At 42.3% G+C, this 20,105-nt stretch overlaps 1 protein-coding gene across 2 annotated transcripts in view; it reads left to right on the forward strand.

Moving 5' to 3' along the window:
• Positions 1–20,105, forward strand: part of WBP2 (WW domain binding protein 2) — a 524,763-nt gene that overhangs the window by 452,129 nt on the left and 52,529 nt on the right. For both annotated transcript variants that reach the window (XM_044077224.1, XM_044077225.1), the window contains exon 7: positions 5,367–5,443. In XM_044077224.1, coding sequence (XP_043933159.1) covers positions 5,367–5,443 — 77 coding nt within the window. The remainder of the gene's footprint in view (positions 1–5,366; positions 5,444–20,105) is intronic.

Here is a 20,105-nt window from a genome sequence, read left to right on the forward strand (position 1 = left end):
CTCTCAAAAAATTGCTTTTCTGGGTGCAAGCTTGAATACAACTGCCCAGATGGCTTTCTTTACACCAGAGAAGCAAATTCATTTGGTGACTTACTTCAAACAGGTGGCCACAAAAACCCTGCTTTCTGCAAGGCAAATACTGCAATCCTTGGGGTTCATGGCCTCCTGCATTCTTCTAATCCCATATGCAAGACTGCATATGAGGAAACTTCAGTGGTACTTAAAAAGTCTATGGAGTCAGCATTGTCACAGCCTGGAAACAATGATTCCTATCATACCTTGCCGGAAACTAGAGTTCCTATGGTGGGCAGAGGCCTGCCACCAAAACAAGGGACTGCCATTCACACCACCTCCTGCCACCCAAACCCTAACTACAGATGCATCAGACTATGCTTGGGGGCACATCTGGCAGGGAAGTGCATTCAGGGCAAATGGAGCCTAAATCAAATGCACCTTCATATCAATCAAAAAGAAATGCTAGCTGTACAAAGTGCACCAACAGCCTTCAAGGACTACCTTCATCCAGGACAGTTAATGATAAAGACAGACACCACCATGGTTATGTGGTACATAAACAAGCAGGGGGGTACACACTCCTACCCCTTTGCAGACTAGCCATGGCATTGTGGAACACGGCCTTGACCTATCAAGTACAACTACAAGCTCAATTCCTGCCAGGAAAGCTGAATACTCTGGCAGATGAACTAAGCAGAAATCTCATGGACCCACACGAATGGAAACTGGAACCATGGATTTTCAACATGTTGACACGCAAATGAGGGAGTCCAGACATAGATCTTTTTGCCTCACCCCAGAACTATCAGTTGGACAAATTTTGCACAAGAACTCATCACAAAAAGCCTGGAAAGTGGATGCTCTATCCTTCAGCTGGAAAAACCTATCCGTCTATGCGTTTTCCCCTCTGCCTCTGCTCTCCAAAGTTCTACTAAAAGTCAAATAAAACAAACCAAAAATGATTTTGATTGCTCCAGACTGGCCTCGCCAACACTGGTACCCACTCCTGTGCAATGTGTCACACCTTCCACCGTGGCAACTGCCTCAGACATCTTACTTACTGTCTCAGCAGAACAACCAAATTCTGCACACTCAGCTCCAAACTTTGAATCTTGCAGCGTGGCTAATCACCTAAATTCACCCTTAGCATCCCTCAGCAAACCTGTGATGGATGTCATTTTGGAGGCGAGAAGGCCTAGTACTAGAAAATCTTATGCTGACAAATGGAAATGATTCTGTGCCTGGAATCAATCTCAAGGGATAAGCAGTGCCCAACATTCCTCAGATTTTACATTACTTAACTGAGATGCTTCACAAGGGCCTGTCCTTTTCTTCCATAAAAATCCATTCCTCAGCCATTTCATAGATTATAGATTCATAGATTAGTACTAAGCTAACTGCCCTTGCGAGCCATTTTAAGCTTAGCCAATTATCCCTTGTGAGACTCAAACCCCTTGCACTTGTTGTGTAAGGCAAACACCCATAACCCAGGCCACCCTCCCAACTTTTCAGCTCATTATAACACAGAACCTCCCCTCTACTCTCATCCTCTGCTAAAGCAGTATCTCAGAGGGGCCAAAAACTTAAGACCACCCAGGAAAGCTCCATCCCCTGCCTGGGACCTCAATTTTGTATCGGAAAAGCTCACTCTCCCTCCTTTTGAGCCAGTTGCTACTGCAGACTTAAAATTTCTCTCCTGGAAAACAGCTTTCCTTTTAGCAGTCACTTCAGCTAGAAGGATTTCTGAATTACAGGCTCTTATGGCAGTGGAGCCTTTCATCATTTTTCATGAGGACAGGGTATCTCTCAGGACCAGTCCATCCTTCATGATTAAGGTGATATCCAGTGTGGCTCTTAATCAGGCCATTCTTTTGCCAACTTTCTTTCCCAATCCACAGAACAAGGGGGAGTGGATTTTGCATTCATTGGATGTACACACACAACTTAGATTTTAGTTAAACAGAACAAAATCTCAAAGAAAATCTGAGCAACTACTGGTGGCATTTGCTGCAGGGGCAGATGGAAAGGCTATTTCAAAGCAAACCATTTCCAAATGGATAAGCCATTGTATTCTTTTCTGCTATATGCGCCATGGAAAAACTATCCCCCAAGGGATCAGATCCCATTCACCAGGGCTGCATCTATTTCTACAGCCTTTCTCAGAGGTGTTCTTACTAGGGACATTCTAGAAGCTGCTACCTGGAGCTCAGTTCATACGTTCACCAAACATTACCATTTACCACTTTTCTCTAAATCCAGAGCTGGCTTTGCCACTGCTGTCCTGCAGGGCCTTATAGCTGGTCCTAATGCTGTATAATTCCCTCCACCCTACCATAGCTTTGGGAATCTACCCAAATGTAATGACTGCAACAGTGAAACATGAAGAACATAGTACAGCTGTGTACACTTACCATAAATGTAGATGTTCGAGTGCATTCACTGCTGCAGTCCTGGTTACCCTCCCTACAGCCCCCTATGTTTCTCTGGCTATACCTCTACTTTCTTTCACTATGCTTAAAAGCCCTTTTGGTGTATTTGCTTTTGGGATTGGAGGTATATTTTTTGTGTTTTTAATTTTATTTGTTCCTCATTTGGGGGCCACCTGACATCTGGGGCAAGAAAAACTGATGGAATGGCGTCGGCTGCATGTTTTATACCCCTGATGACCTGACGTCATGGAAAAAGGGACAGCAACCGATGCAGGACCCAAGACTTTGTTAATCAGGCTGACTGATGGCAATCTGCCAGCAGATTACTCAAATGTAATGACTGCAACAGTGAATACACTCGAACATCTACATTTATGGGAAGTGTACACAACTGTACTGTCTGTCTGCAACTCTCCCAAGATGAAATGCATAGTACTGTTCACCCCCTCATGGAAAACTACAAGGTCATAATTGTATCTGAGGTGGTGTAGATATTAAAGAGCTCCAATGACGTGTCCTAATCCTAGTACCAGAGAGGCAGCTGTTCACCTTATCCCTTGTCAGCCTGGTGAGTGTTGTGTCCATATGCTGTACAGTGGAGTCTCCTGTGACTGAAACATTTCTAGGATGTGCTGCAGGCTTGCAAAGCAGGTGTTTCTTAGTAGCAGAATGGGCTGGATGCAGGTGTGGTGTTAGAATTTTGAATGTGTGGCTAAGGCAAGCACCAGATGCCTCAGCATATGTAATCTTGATATATGAAACTGTGGTGATGAAATGTAATAGTTGTGCTATTTGCTGATCATGGGTGGGATAGAGAGACTAGCATCTAATTTTGAAAATGCTGCTCTCATATGTGGATCCAGTATGTGTTAGATGAAGTGAGTTGTCAGTAAATATGTGGCAGTTGCTACTCTGCATGTTCATGAAACTGACATATTATTTATTTTATCTGCAGATCATTCATGAAACTTTTAGTCATACCATTCTCTCATGCTAAACACACTGAACTGCATTCATAAATGGATAATTTACGTACTGACCTCAAGAGTTGATTATAACTAGTTGGTGTACATTAAAGGTCTTATGAGAAATCTCACTTTAGTTTAGTAGTATTTGAGAAAATGTGCTATATCAGTCTTGACCACTGCAGCAAAATTACATAACCGTTTTTGTAATTGTCAGAAAACGAACAGGACCTTAAGCTTTGTGTTTAAGCAATTGAAGATAATTTGAAACATATTTTAGGTATTGTGTTATCACATGACAGTGAGAAACAGACTCATGTTCAGGAGCTGTGCGTGTGTGCGTGTGTATGTGCGTGTGTGTGCGTGTGTGTGTGTGTGTGTAGTTCAGTTGGAAAACTGAATATTCATCTTCTGAAGATTAAAAAGTATTTTATGCTACTACTAACATGGGTAGACTTCAGTCTTTACTGTTTTACTATAAAATTACAAATGTTACAAGGAACCAAGTAATTTTTTAGGTGAAGTATGGGAAAGCTGAGAGCTTTAGTCCCAGTTCTGTTTAAAAATTTTGATTGATCTTATTGCAGATTTTCTTAGTATTGAAAAAGCCATATACTCCAGCAGTATGATTAGAATTTGTCAATGATATATATATATATTTATTTTGAAAAGCATTGGTGAGTTCATTAAAGCTTTGAAACTGGGCATATTATGTGAGATAGCAAAATAAATTAAGATGGCAGTGTGATTAACATTTCCATCATCTTTAATAATGTATTTATGTTCAGGGCCATAATGGGCTGGCATTTGTCCCAAAACTGTTATAATGTGCAGGATCTGCTGTAGACAGGACAGCAGACCTTCCCAAGGCACTAGTTTGAAATAGGTGCACAAGTATTTATCACCTTAAAATGTTCTAAAACACACCAGCAGTTAGATGCATATTAATTCACTGTCAACTAGTAGTATAAAATGTTGTATTGCTTTGCGCCCTCTGTTTTATATTATTAACTGCATGCTGTGCATAATTTGAGGCAACTTCAAGTTAAGTGCACACTTGTACATCTTTGAATTGACTGTTATTGGATCTGAAGCAGAAACAGAAATGGCTGATGCACCAAAAGCAGTTAATCAAACTAATATCACTCAAATCTGATGATTTGGAGTGACCAGTCTTTCTATGCTGTTTGCCTTGGAGGACACATTGTACTTGCAGGAAAGCCTTGGGGTGAACTTGAAATCTGACGCACAGTGAAGCAGAAGGTAGAACTGAACCTTTGAGCTCTGAAGCTACTGCAGCAGCTGCTCAACCACTAATCTATGCATGTGTGCATCTCTTTTGAAATAAATGTAACAGGTCATACTAAATCTCCGGAGTGCTTCACTGTGTTGAACATTGTATGATCAGCCACTTCAAAGTATGGTTCCTTTTTATTTAAATTAAGTAGTTTACTTCCAAAATGTTGTGGAGACATGCGTGAATGGGCGTACCTTCATTGAAGGTTGTGCGTCAGGGCTGGCAACTCGGCATGTAAAAATCAACTGCCAATCATTAGCGGACCGGAGTTCTGCTGTGGCGACCCCTAACCGGGAAAAGCCGAAAGGCACAACAACTTCCAAAATGTAATGGTAGCTCCATATAGCCTTTTTGCTTATTACTTATTAAGTAATGTAGCTAGTTGCAATACTATGTCTCTGTTTTCAGTAAAGGTCCTGTCATTTTATTTTGACTGTATTCTTAAAATGAGTTTTCACATACTATAGTAGTTGTAACATTTTCAGAATGCTTTTCCCTTTTTCTTATCTGCCTTGTAACATGATGTTCATGCAAGTCTCTTCCTTATTTAGACACATGACAAACTGTTGCAGACTGACTTGTTTTCTGGTAAAGGCCTGCCTTAAGGGTGTACATCAGTATTATGTGAATATAATGTTTGCATTTTCTTGTTTCTTTTAGCAGAAGCAAAGGCTGCTGAAGCTGCTGCCAGTGCATACTGTACTCCAGCAAATCCTCATAATGTCTACATGCCTTCAGTAAGTTTCAGAGCTATGCATCTTTCATCTCTGAAGTACATGTCAATTTTTTTGCTGCAAGTAAGAAAAGTAATACACAACTTGTTTTCAACAAAACCTTTCCTGTCTATATTTTATTTTATTTGTGATCTTACTGCAGTTTCTCAGATTTGTTGGATACAGTGGCATTGAGCTCATTCTTTGAAAATTTTGAACAAGGCCATTGGTCCCCATTACCTTTTCTCACACCCAGATATGTATTGGGCAAGCAGGGTTCAGCAGAACCATTGAGGAACTGCAGAGTTTGAGAAGTTTGATTGATTTTGATACTGTTGGCTAAAAGAAAGCTACCTTACAATGAATTGTAGCATTTGGCTGTGTTGTAGTGTTCTCTAAATGTGATACCATATAGCATCCAATCTCAGGTGCTTAAAAGACATAGTAATAGGGCATGGGTTGGCTACTCATATCCTTTCACTGATATGAACAAGAGAAAAAGGTTTTCATTTATTTAATTATTTTGTTATGCTCTATTTTATTTAAAAATCTGTAAAATGTCAAATAAAGAGGGCAAAACTGAGAATGTTTTGCACCTGCATCATCTATACATTAATGCTAGGTTATGTGTTTTGCTTTTGCAGGTGTGAGCTGTATAGCCCGACCCTTGTTTCATCATTTGTTTTACCACACATTATTTTATCTGTTATTAGAAAGTCTTACCGCTCAGAAAATGCACAGTCTTTGACTCTTTTTCATAAGCATAAACATCAGTGTTCTGTAAAAGGCCCTGTACTGCCAAACAGATCAAATGTCTTAATAAGTGGCAAAATTCTTTCTGATTTGACAGTGATTCTTGAATTCCTTAAGTGCTGCAGTTTCTTCTTTCTCCTGTTCAGCAAATATCAAAGAATTCTGTACCTCTTCAGGAGAATAAGTAAACTTTCTGTCTTCAAATCATCCCATTTTTGGTCAATTTCTTTCTAATTTAAAAGTTCCAGGGTAGTGTAGTTTATACATATTTCCACTGAGAATTAATGCTGCTGTAGATCCAGACTCATAACCTCAACACAAACGCTCTAGCGATATACAGACAGTAGCTCTGGTCTGACCTCTACAGTGTTTCTACTGTAGATAAAAACTGTTTGAGAACTGTGTACCACATTGTGTGTATGTCGTTCCAGTGAGCTCAGTAGCATTGAGGTTATGTATGCATATATATGATACTGGTTGTGAAGGGCATGTGAACTGCAGAATTTTCCCTAAAGGCGTTTCTGACATATTTGCACCGTCATAAGAGACCTAGGTACTTATGTGGGCAGTTCTCTCTCTCATTCAGCCATTGTGTTTCTGCTGTAGTCAGGAAATTCTTCTAGCTGGCCCAGTTGATTTCCAAGAGAATATCTTCAAGATCCAAAGAAGTTATCCTATCTTTGTAATCTTCCTTTATCAGACCTATCACTGAATACATTTCCCCCTTTGATATCTACAAATCCAAGCATGTCACTCAGCTGGATTTCTAACCAAGAGAATTAAAGTTCTTAAATCTTTCAACTACTCCAATAGATTAACACGACTCTTCTTATACTCAGTAGCCTACAGGTTACTGCAGGGTGACCTGTGCCTTGCTTTTTGACCCATGAAAGGCCCAGTCCTATTTGACCTCCTATTTCTTGCAAAACCATAGGCTCTACAGACCCCCAAACTAGCCTATGGAATAAGTTACCACTACAGGTCAAGCAAAGTACTACTTTGGCTACCGTTAAGGCTAGATTAAGACTGGATGGGCAGACATAAATTTACACCAGGGTTGTCACGTACAATTCTGCTTGATGTGGGAGGTGAGCACTATTAAGTGTTTGAAAATGGTCTTCTTAAAGGTGTGTATGGCTAGATTTCTTATGGTCCCAGGGATTGCTCGCCTGGTATGTCCTCATGTTCCTATGTAAGGATCCCTAGTTCATAACTGCTCATCCTTCAGACACAAGAAATCAGGGACAAAGCTCTTGAAAGTTCAGGGACCATTGTCCAAAGTCTCCGTCCCCTAATATGCATAGAATTTATTAATTAAACATTTATGCTTCCACCAGTTTCCAACAAATTTATGGGATATCCATCGCAAATGCCTCCATAAAATACTGACCATCAAATAGAGAGAAAGAAATGCAGTACATGTATTTTGTTTTTTATACTTTGACTTGGCAGTATTATGAGGGACATTTCTTTATCAGTACACTGTAATCATTTGTCTGTGAGATATTTATCAGGTGTTTTTAACAAAGATCAAGTTATGCAACCAAAGCATTCCTATTTATAAAATAATGAATTATGTTTCTGTTTCTTGGGATTGCATCCTTTCATCTTTTGTCATGGATTTCAGAGACTTCGTATGAAGTGTGTAATGATGAAGTGGTCTGTTATATGACATAGAGAGATCAAGTCCTAACTGAGACACAGACAAGACACATGATGTGGCAGAACCAACTTTGGAGCAGGAACTGATCGAGCAGGTCTGTGTCTGTGAGGGAGGTGGGGCTGAGGAATGCTGTGTGTGCCTGACATCACCGTTCCAGGTGGAGACTGAGAATCAATGAGGAAGAGCTGGTTAGGGCATGTGAGTGGTGCATTAGTTTGAAAGTCTTGAGCATCATTCTTCTGTCACCCTGTGCATTCTTCTAATATCTGTCAGTAGCATCAGTTACAGTGCATCAATTTCTTTCGCCCAGAATCTACTTGAAAAATATCTCACTCCCTCAGTACAGGGTGTTAGGGGAAAAAAAAAACTCCAGTCAGGGGGTCATATCTAGATGTGGGAGACCTGGAGATCAGGAAAGAGCCTCAGCCAGCAGCATATGATGATCAACATTGGATCACTATTGTAGTAGCCCAATTTGTTTGGGTTATATCCTTCCATGGATATGACTAACCTTCCATGCACTCTAACTATCAGAAGCTTGAGCAGGACTCCATATAGGAGTTGGATAATCAAAAAGCACCAGAGCTTTCTTGCTGCTGAATTGCACTCCCTCTATGGAGCTCATGATGCCAGCATTCTTTAAAGGGTGGGGAAATAAGTTCCCTTCAGTGAAAAACATTCCATTAAATTATTTTCCTGAAGAAAAAATGTGCATCTGTGTGTAAACTTGTTTACTTTTAGCTAGGAAATGTCATGTTTTGGACTGGCTTTGTGTGTAAAGGGATGTTTTTTTTTTCATTTGGAAATGCTTGTGTGAAAAAATGTATCTAAATGCTTTTTGGCTTTTTTTCTACATTGCCATACATAATAATTGTGTTTGGGGTGGGATATTGTGGTTTTGGGTACTGTCTTTAAACATTTTTATTTCAAAACTTGACTTAGATGGTCATGCAGGCTCTGCTACCTACTGTGCTGGTAATCTTTCACCTGAACCCAGGAGCAGAAAAGGTTTCCTCTATTCTTCCCTCTCCCCATAAGGAAGTTTATTTCTTGGGAGTCTTGGGTCCAGCTGGCTCTGTCACCACCTCAGCCACTGATAGGTGACTCTGCTGTGACCATACTGAATTCCTCAGAATGCTCATTGGTGTCTCTCAGTCCCTCTGGTGTAGTTCATACAAGCCGCTAAAAACAGAGTTAGTCATGTCCTCTGCATCTGTTTGTTATCCCTTACCTAGCAAGAGAGTACTACTGCTGTCAGTTTCTGGAGAATTTGCAGATAAAGGTTTGTTGTTTATCTGAGTTAGGTGCTTTTTTCCAGGGTAGTAGCCCAACAGTGGGGAATTCTTTTTCCAGGGAATTTCCAAGGAAAGCAAAATCACTGAGGTATGTGACTTCTCATGTGTCTCTTTTTTTTTTCTCTCTTGCTGTCTTTCTCTCTCACACAGCGAAGATTTAGTAGATTGTCTGTAGCCTTAAATATTTTTATTTGTGTTTCTCCTCCGACTGTTAATAGGAAAAGAAAAATATTCCCCTCTGTTCTGTTGCTGACTTCAGCAACAACAGGGACTGGAAGGGGGAGCATTGCTTTTCAGTATTTTTCTTTAAGCTGAATATTCTGTTTCTGAGGAAGGCGTTTTTTCAGATTTCCCTTCAGTGTAGTTTTCTGAAACTATAGCAAAGTAAAAGATTTTGTGTGATGTTGTCCAATCTCACATTCATTCTTACTAGGTTGGGTTTGGATCTGATCCTTGGATCCGACTCAGCCTTTATATTCAAGCTCAAGCTTTTCTGCCAGCTCGTGGCTAAACCCTATCCCTGCATGTACCAGTAACCTCCCCCAGATCTTGTTTGCCGCTAAACAAGATTGGGTGCTCGATGTTCTTCGTGTTTCACTGTTGCAGTCATTACATTTGGGTAATCTGCTGGCAGGTTGCCCTCAGTCGGCCTGAATAACAAAGTCTTGGTTCCTGTGTTGGTTGCTGTCTCCTCTTCCGTGACGTCAGGTAATCAGGGGTATAAAACATGCAGCCGACGCCATTTTAATCAGTCTTTCTTGCTGTGCGGTGCTCAATCAGAAGCAGTTCGTAAGTGCCGGCCGGCCGACTCCTGAAATTTTCGTTTTCGAGTTTCAGAACCTAAGTCTTCAAACTAAAGCTAAGTACCCCGTTGGGGAAACTTTTTCTTGTTCCTTACCGATGTCAGTAAAAGTTAATAATTGCATTACTTGTGGGAAGCAAATACCTCATAAGGATTTTCATTTGTACTGTATTCCTTGCCTAGGCCCTGATCACAACGTGTCTTGCTGTCGGTTTTGTGCTAAATTTAACCAATGCACTATTAAGCGTCAGTATATTTTTGCTTCTAAATATTTTGGTTCAAGATTTAACTACCCTGAAATGTCATTTATTAGCAGTCTGACTACCGAAGTTCACAAAAAACGCAAGGAAAAAGACAGAGACAGACCGTCGAGGTCCAAAATAGATGAAGCTTCTCCTAAGCCAGTCGCCGGTACTCAGTGAGGCAGTTTTGCAGCCCCTGATACCCGCTACTTTTGAGTCCCAGGCCTCTACTGAGACCCATTTGGAGTCTGAAATGCCATGAGATTCGCAAAGTATTGAACCCGCGGATGTCTCTCCCTTGGATGGGTCCGGAGCCGCTGAGCAGGCACCGGCTTCTGAGGGTGTTTTCAGGCCTCAACATTTTTATATTAAACCAACGCCATCAACAAAAACAAGGTCAAAAACGACTTCTATGTCTAAAAAACCGACGCATGAGCCATGTGCTCAGGCCCCTATGCCGAAAAAACAAATGATCAAAATGGCTGAGGATTTAATTACCTTGATCAGGGGTTCCCAACCCCCCACCCCGCTAAGAGGCCTAGTCAAGGCACTGATTATGAATCTTCAGATCAGGTTTCCATTTCTTCTGATTCCTCTTCTGATCAGGAATTTTTCTATTCCACCTCATGAGGATTCTGATGCAGAGGAATCCATCCCATCTGCATCTCCTCCTGAGGATTACTCTTTTGGAAAGACTTTGCATACTTTAAGGGAACATTTTCACTGGGAGACTCAGGACTTCTCTGAATCAAAAAAGAGACTTAGGGGATTTCCTTCTTCTTCCTCAGCATAGGCCTTTGGCAATGCCTCCTATATTAGACATTGTTGATGATGTGTTCTCGGAATCAAGCATGGCTCCTGATTCCTTGCCTCCATCTCCTAGTAAGCCAGACAGATATTACAGGGTTCCTGACTCCCACAAATTACTTTTCAAAAATCCTGCTGCTGATCCTGAGATTATTTCTTGGGCCGCAGGGGTGTTAAGGCTTCTACAGCCAAAAATCCTACCCCTTCTGATAGAGATTCCAGGGCACTGGATATATGGGGTAAGAAGATTTATACGTCTGCAACCTTAGCAATCAGGGTTTTAAACTGCCAGTTTCATATGCTTAAATATCAACAGCATGTTATGGGCTTACTGAAACAGAAAATGATGTTGATTTCTGATTGTGTGGAAAATAGAGTTACAGGATTTATTGCATTCAGCAGAACAGGTTGGAAAGCATACTTTGCAATGTGGTTTTGATTCCTTGGAGGCCTCTTGCAGGGCCGCCATAACTGGATCTGTGATAAGAAAGAATACCTGGCTCAAGGAGCAAAATCTGCCTGATCATGTTAAAGCTGAATTGTTGGATGCCCCTTTACAGCATGTTAGTCTGTTTGGTAATAAGGCACAAGAGGTTTTAAAGAAAATGGAAGACAAAGCTAAATCTATGCAAACTGTAAAAGATTTCTTGCAAGTGCAGCCACCCAGGTTCAGTAAGAATTGGTCCTTTCCTGTGTCCAACAAAGCCACTCAGGGCAAACCCAGGCACTCAAAAGGGTCCAGATATCAATCACAGGGATCTTACAGGTCAAAGCAATGGGGTGCCTCCACCTCCAAATCTGGAGGTAACAAAGCACAACCCTACAGTAAGCAGTCTCAATGACTTTCCTCTACCATCTCCAAGCACTTATCTTTTGGCAGCCCCCTTGGGGGAAAACTAGCACTTCATGCTCAAAATTGGTGGTTAATTACCCAGGACAAGTGGGTATTAAACATAGTATCCCTGGGTTACAGATTTCATTTCCATACTTTGCCAATTCTAAACAGATGGCCAGATCTGCCACAAAACCAGTAGGCAGAGGCCCAGAAACAAGTCATGTCCCTCATGGATATGGGGGCTGTTCAACCCTACCAGGATTTTATTCAAGACTTTTCCTGGTACCCAGAAAAGACAAATCATGGTGTCCAATATGGGACTTATCGATTCTGAACACGTTCCTGGACATTCCAACATTCAAAATGCTGACTTTACAACAACTACTGCCTGTGCAAGGCAAGAATGCCTGGTTGGTAACTCTAGACTTAAGAGGCATACCTGCATATCCCAGTAAGGGAATCTTGCAGAAGATACCGCCGCTTCAAAGCAGGATTTTTGCATTACCAATTCTCTGCACTGCCATTTGGTTATCTACTGCACCCAGGGTCTTTACAAAGTGCCTGGCACCAGTAATTGCATTCTGCAGACAAAGAAACATTCAACTTTATCCTTATTTGGACGATTGTCTCATTCAGTCAAAGGACAAGGACACTCTTTTCAACATCTGGCATTTGTAAAAAGGCTTCTAGCATGCCAGTGGTACACCATAAACGAAAAGAAATCACAACCGGTACCCTCTCAAATAATTACATTTCTGGGTGCAAGCTTGAATACAACTGCCCAGATGGCTTACCTCGCACCAGACAAACAAATGCAATTGACAATATACTTCAAACAAATGGCAACAAAATATCTCCAAGACAAATTCTGCAGGCTTTGGGGTTCATGGCATCCTGCATTCTACTAATTCCATATGCGAGACTGCATATGAGGAAATGTCAATGGTACCTAAAAAGCTTATGGAGTCAACATTGTCACAGCCTGGAAACAATGATTCCTGTCATTCCCTGCCTACAACAGGAGTTTCTTTGGTGGGCAGAGACATGTCACCAAAACAAGGGACTGTCATTCACTCTGCCCCCTGCCACCCAAACCCTAACTACAGACGCATCAGACTATGCTTGGGGGGCCCACCTGGCAAGGGAGATGCATTCAGGGCAAATGGAGCCCAAACGAAATGCATCTACATATCAACCAGAAAGAAATGCTAGCTGTTCAGAATGCTCTGACAGCCTTCAAAGACTTACTTCATCCAGGACAACTACTGATAAAGACAGACAACACCACAGTTATGTGGTACACAAACAAGCAGGGGGGTACCCATTCCTACCCCTTTGCAGACTAGCCATGGCTTTGCGGAACACAGCCTTGACTTACCAAATGCATCTTCAAGCTCAGTTCCTGCCAGGAAAGCAAAATACTCAGGCAGATGACCTAAGCAGAAATCTTATGGACCCATACGAATGAAAACTGGATCCACAAATCTTCAGCATGTTAACACAGAAATGGGGAAGCCCAGACATAGATCTATTTGCCTCTCCCCAAAACTGTCAATTGGACAAATTCTGCACAAGAACTCATCACAAAAAAGCATGGAAAGTCAGTGCTCTATCCTTCAGCTGGAAAAAACAGTCTATGCCTTTCCCCCTCTGCCTCTACTCTCCAATGTCTTACTAAAAGTCAGACAGGAAAAAACAAATGTGATTCTAATTGCTCCGGACTGGCCTTGCCAACACTGGTATCTGCTTGTAAGGAATATGTCACACCTTCCTCCGTGGTACTTGCCTCAAACACCTCATCTATTGTCTCAGCAGAACTATCAAAATCTGCACACTCGGCTCCAAACTCTGAATCTTGCAACATGGCTAATCAACTAATTATTCAAACCACATCTCTCAGTAAACCTGTGATGGATGTCATTTTGGAAGCCAGAAGGCCTAGCACTAGAAAATCTTATGCTGATAAATGGAAGAGATTCTGTTCTTGGAACCAAGCACAGGGAATAGACACAGCAAAGCCCAATATTCCTCAGATTTTACAATACTTAACTGAGATACTTGACAAGGGCCTATCTTTTTCTTCAATAAAAATCCATGCCTCTGCCATCTTGGCTCATTACAACACAGATGCTCCCCTCTTTTCTCATCCACTGCTAAAACAGTATCTCAGAGGGGCCAAAAATGTAAGGCCTCCCAGGAGAGCACCAGTTCCTGCATGGGACCTCAGTTTTGTGCTGGAAAACTCACCCTGTCTCCTTTTGAACCAGCAGCTATTGCGGATATAAAATTTCTTTCTTGGAAGACAGCTTTTCTTTTGGCAATCACTTCAGCTAGAAGGGTTTCAGAACTACAGGCTCTTATGGCAGTGGAGCCTTTCATTATTTTTTACCTGGACAGGGTGGCCCTCAGGACCAATCCTTCTTTTATGCCTAAGGTGGTATCCAGTGTGGCTCTTAACCAGAACATTCACCTGCCAACTTTTTTCCCAAATCTGCAGAACAAGGGGGAGCGCGTTCTGCATTCATTGGTTGTACACATACAACTAAGATTCTACTTAAACAGGACAAAATCTCTAAGAAAGTCTGAGCAACTACTAGTAGCATTTGCTGCAGGATCAGATGGAAAGGCTATATCAAAGCAGACTATTTCTAAATGGATAAGCCATTGCATTAGTTTCTTCTACTTGCACCATGGTAAACCTGTGCCCAAGGGGATCAGATCCCATTCCACCAGGGCTGCCTCTACTTCAGCAGCTTTTCTCAGAGGGGTCTCTACCAGAGACATTCTAGAAGCTGCTACGTGGAGCTCAGTTCATACGTTCACAAAGCATTATCATTTACCTCTCTTCTCTAAATCCAGGGCAGGCTTTGCCACTGCAATCCTGCAGGGCCTTATAGCTGCTCCTAATGCTGTTTAGTTCCATCCTCCCATCCATAGCTATGGGATTCTACCCAAATGTAATGACTGCAACAGTGTAACATGAAGAACATAGTACAATTGTGTACACTTACCATAAATGTAGATGTTCGAGTGTATTCACTGTTGCAGTCCGGGTTAACCACCCGCCAGCCCCCTTTTCTATACCTTTTCTTTCCTTCACTACACTCAAAAGCGTTTGTGGTGTATTTGCTTTTAGTTGAAGGTAATTTTTTTGTTTCTAAAGTGCATTTATATATTTACTGTTTATACATATAATTTTGCTCCCCATTTGGGGGGGCACCTGACATCTGGGGCAAGAAAAACTGATAAAAATGGCGTCGGCTGCATGTTTTATACCCCTGAAGACCTGACGTCATGAAAGAGGAGACAGCAACTGACGCAGGACCCAAGACTGTTATTCAGGCCGACTGAGGGGAACCTGCCAGCAGATTACCCAAATGTAATGACTGCAACAGTGAATACACTCGAACATCTACATTTATGGTAAGTGTACACAACTGTACTTTCTGCTAGCTCTGGCTAAGTATAATCTTTATTTCTCTTAACCATTTGAAAGAAAGTTATTGTCATCTGTTATTTTTATATAGTTCGTTTTTTTACTGATTGCTTTTTTTTCCTTTTTTTTTTTTTTTTGTGGTTGTTTTCTGCTATTAGCTGTCGTCTTTCATTCGGGCCTCGTTGTTCCTCTCCCGGCTTTTCTTTTTAAAAGATAAATAGCCCATTGAAGTTAGAGGGGTCTTATTCCTGTTGTTTGCATTAATGTTCATCGTGTTACCCTGCTGCAGTCATCACACTTGGGTTATCCTGTCGTCAGGCGGTCCCGCAGTCGGCCGGATTTCCAAAGTCTTGGTCCGACGTCGGTTGCTGTCGCCTCATCCCTGACGTCAGTGCGCCAGGGGTACATATATTGCAACCAACGCCATTTTCTTCAGTCTTTCTTGCCGCGCGGTGCCCGAAGCAGAAGCAGTTCGCAAGTGCCGGTCGGCCGACTCCTGAGATTTTCAAATTCGAATTTCAGTCCGAAGTCTTCTATAAAGCTAAGTACCCCATTGGGGAAACTTTTCTTGCCTCAGACCGATGTCAGAAAAAGTTAACAATTGTATTTCTTGTGGGAAGCAAATACCTCATAAGGATTTTCATTCTTATTGCATACCTTGCCTAGGCCCTGATCACGACGTCACTTCTTGTCGTTTTTGTGCTAGATTTAATAAACGCACTATTAAAAGACTTGATTTCGCACAACACTTTTTTGGTAGAAGATTTAACTATAACATGCCGTCGGAGCTACCGACTACCGGCGTGCACAAAAAACGTGGGGACAAGGACTGACAGCCCAGGCCTAAGCCCGATTCCGAGGCCTCGGTTGATCCGGTCTCCAGTTCTCCAATTATCAGTGAGGCTCCGACGCAGCCTCTGACTACCACAGTTCTGGAACCCGAGACCGCTACAGATATTTTGTCGGAATGTACTAGGCCGACGCAGCCTTTTACTTCAGGCCCTACCGACAATTTACCTTCCAAGGACGTCAGTACTTCTGAAACGCCATCGGTTTCTGAAGGCGTTTTCAGACCGACGACTCTTACAGTCAAAACGTTTTCCAAGTCGAATACTCCTTCTAAATCGAAAAAGGCTTCACTTCAGTCACCTGTTCAAGGCCCTATGCCTAAGAAACAGATGCTCAAAATGGCAGAAGATTTGATTTCTCTTATCAGGGGTTCACAGCCTCCTCCTGACAAAAGGCCTAGACAAGAGAAAGAATCTGTTTCCTCTGAACAACTGTCTAGTTCTTCGGATTCCTCTGGGGACCAAGACTATTCCTTCTCTCCTTATGAAGATTCTGATGCTGAGGAATCTATTCCCTCAGCTTCCCCTCCAGAAGATTACTCTTTTGGGGAAACTTTACACACTATGAGGGAACATTTTCACTGGGAAGGTCAGGATTACTCTGATTCCAAGAAAAGGCTGAGAGAGTTGCTTTTACTCCCCCAACACAGACCTCTAGCCATCCCCCCTGTTTTGAACATTGTGGATTATGTCTACTTAGAATCCAGTTTCAACCCTGACTCTCTTCCTCCTGCCCCGGCCAAGCCTGACAGATACTACAGAGTACCTGATTCCCACAAATTCCTTTACAAAAGCCCAGTAGCTGACCCAGAGACTATCTCCCAGGGTCCCAAGGGGGCTAAGGCTTCCATGGCTAAAAATCCAGTACCTTCTAAAAGGGATTCAAGAGCACTAGACAGATGGGGGAAAAAGGTTTACACCTCAGCCACTTTAGCTATGAGAGCACTAAACTGTCAATTTCATATGCTTAAGTATCAGCAATTTCTGATCTCTCAGTTAAAACAAAAGATAACTACCTTACCTCAACGATCTGAAATTAAAGAAGTACAGGATTTGTTGCACGCCACCGAGCAGGTGGGCAAACATACCTTACAATGTGGGTTTGATTCTTTAGAGGCCTCCTGCAGAGCAGCTGTCACTGGATCAGTTATACATAGGCATGCCTGGTTAAAAGAACAAAGTCTGCCTGATCATGTTAAAGCAAAACTATTAGATGCTCCCTTACAGCAGGATGTTTTTTTTGGTGTTAAAGATGAAGAAGTTTTAAAGAAAATGGAAGATAAGGCGAAGTCAATGCAGACAGTCAAAGATTTTCTATAAGTACAACCCCCTCGCTTCAGCAGAAACTGGCCAACAAAAAATTGGTCCTTTCCAGCCACTGACAGGCCTCAGAGGGGTAAATACAGACGCTCAAGGGGCAGAGGACAACCACAAGCTCAGTATAAGCCTCACCAATGGGGCACTCCAATCCAGAAGGGAGGAGAAGACAGGTCTCAACCTACCAGAAGGCAAACTCAATAAATTGCGCCTCAGCTGGCCAAACAAAGCTCTTTTGTCAGCCCCCTTGGGGGGAAAACTAGCACTATTTGCAGACAACTGGCACATGGTCACAAAGGACAAATGGGTCCTAGACATAATTTTGCGAGGATACAGATTCCACTTTCCCACCTTGCCAATAAAAAGAGGAATGCCAAACCTGCCACAAAATCAAAGGGCAGAGGCTCAAAAACAAATTACAGCTCTCATGGCCATGAGAGCCATTCAAAGGGTACCAACTCAAGAGCAAGGCCAAGGATTTTACTCAAGACTCTTCCTAGTACCCAGGAAAGAAAATGCTTGGAGACCAATTCTGGACCTTTCTATTCTAAACACTTACTTACAAGTTCCCAAATTCAAGATTCTAACACTACAACAGCTACTTCCCATGTTGGGCAAGGAAGCATGGCTGGTAACGTTGGACCTCAAGGAGGCATACCTGCATGTCCCTATCAGACAAAGTTGCAGAAGATACCTCCGTTTCATTGCATGTTCAACCCATTATCAATTCTCTGCACTGCCCTTTGGCTTATCTACTGCGCTCTGAGTATTCACAAAATGCCTGGCACCAGTAATTGCATACTGCAGACAAAGAGGAATTCAAATATATCCATATCTGGATGACTGCCTCATCCAAGCAGAAAGAAAGGACATTCTCTTACAACATCTGGCTTTTGTGAAGCATCTACTAAATTGTCTGGGGTACACAGTAAACGAAAAGAAGTCAAAACTAGTACCCTCACAAAAAATGACATTCCTGGGTGCCAGTTTGGACACAACGGCCCAGAAGGCTTATCTTACACCAGACAAGCAATTACAACTGACTCAGTATTTCAAAACAATGGCAACAAAGACCCAATTAACTGCAAGAAAAATTCTGCAGGCTTTGGGCTTCATGGCATCTTGCATTCTGATAATACCATTTGCAAAACTGCATATGAGGAAATTACAGTGGTAGCTAAAAAGCATATGGTCTCAACACAGCCACAGCTTGGACACAGTGATATCTCTCATTTCCTGCCTTCAACAGGAATTTCTATGGTGGGCACAGGTATGTCACCTCAACAAGGGTCAGCCTTTCATCTTGCCCCCACCCAGGCAAACTATCACAACAGATGCTTCAGACTATGCCTGGGGGGCAAACATGGCAGGGCAATGCATTCAAGGCCTATGGACTGCAGAACAAAGAAAACTGCACATAAACCAAAAAGAGATGCTAGCTGTACAGAAAGCTCTGACAGCCTTCAAGGATCTACTACAGCCAGGACAACTTGCAATAAAGACGGACAACACCACAGTAATGTGGTACATAAACAAACAAGGGGGCACACATTCCTACCCTCTTTGCAGTCAAGCAATAATCTTATGGACTACAGCTCTGGCCTACCAAGTCCAGTTACAGGCTCATTTTCTGCCAGGACAGAAAAACACATTGGCAGACGACCTAAGCAGAAACATCAAAGATCCGCACGAGTGGAAGCTAGACCCACAAATATTTACAATTATAACTCAAAGATGGGGTCTACCAAATATAGACCTGTTTGCCAGTCCTCAAAACTACCAGCTGACAAAATTTTGTACAAGGACATTCCACCATCAAGCTTGGAAAGTGGACGCTGTCTCCTTCAGTTGGAAAAACCTGACAGCATGTGCCTTTCCTCCATTACCTCTTCTCATAAAGGTTCTTTTGAAGGTCAAAAAGGAGAAACCTCGACTGATTCTCATAGCCCCAGACTGGCCACGCCAGCACTGGTACCCGCTATTGAAGAATATGGCTCACAGCCCACCATGGATATTGCCTCAAATTCCTCATTTACTCACGCAGCAAGACAAGCAGATTCTACACAGCCAGATCAAAACCTTAAACCTGGCTGCATGGCAAATCAATTGAACATCCCTCCAGCCCCTCTTTCACAAGCAGTACTGGATGTTATTCTAGAGGCCAGGAGGCCAAGCACCAGGAAGGCTTACTCGGACAAATGGAAAAGGTTTTGTGCTTGGAACCAAGCTAAAGGCCAAGACACAACTCAGCCTCATATGCCTCACATTCTGCAGTATTTAACTGAGATGTTGCATAAAGGACTTTCCTTCTCCTCTATTAAAATACATGCTTCAGCTATTTCAGCTCACTACGACACTAATCCAACTTTATTTTCCAATCCTCTACTAAGGCAGTTCCTCAGAGGGGCAAAAAACATTAGACCATCTAGAAGAGCTCCTACACCAACATGGGACCTCAACTTTGTTCTGGAAAAACTAACGCTACCTCCCTTTGAACCAGCTTTTTCTGCAGACCTTTGGTTCTTATCCTGGAAGACTGCCCTGCTCCTGGCAATAACTTCTGCTAGGAGAGTCTCAGAATTACAGGCACTTATGGCAGTGGAACCTTTCCTCATTTTCCATCAAGACAGAGTTTCTCTACGAACTAATCCTTCCTTCATGCCTAAGGTGGTTTCCAGTGTAGCTTTA

The sequence above is a fragment of the Protopterus annectens genome, chromosome 7.part0 (genome assembly GCF_019279795.1).
Source record: "Protopterus annectens isolate FY-2018-M chromosome 7.part0, PAN1.0, whole genome shotgun sequence".
NCBI lineage: Eukaryota > Metazoa > Chordata > Ceratodontiformes > Protopteridae > Protopterus > Protopterus annectens.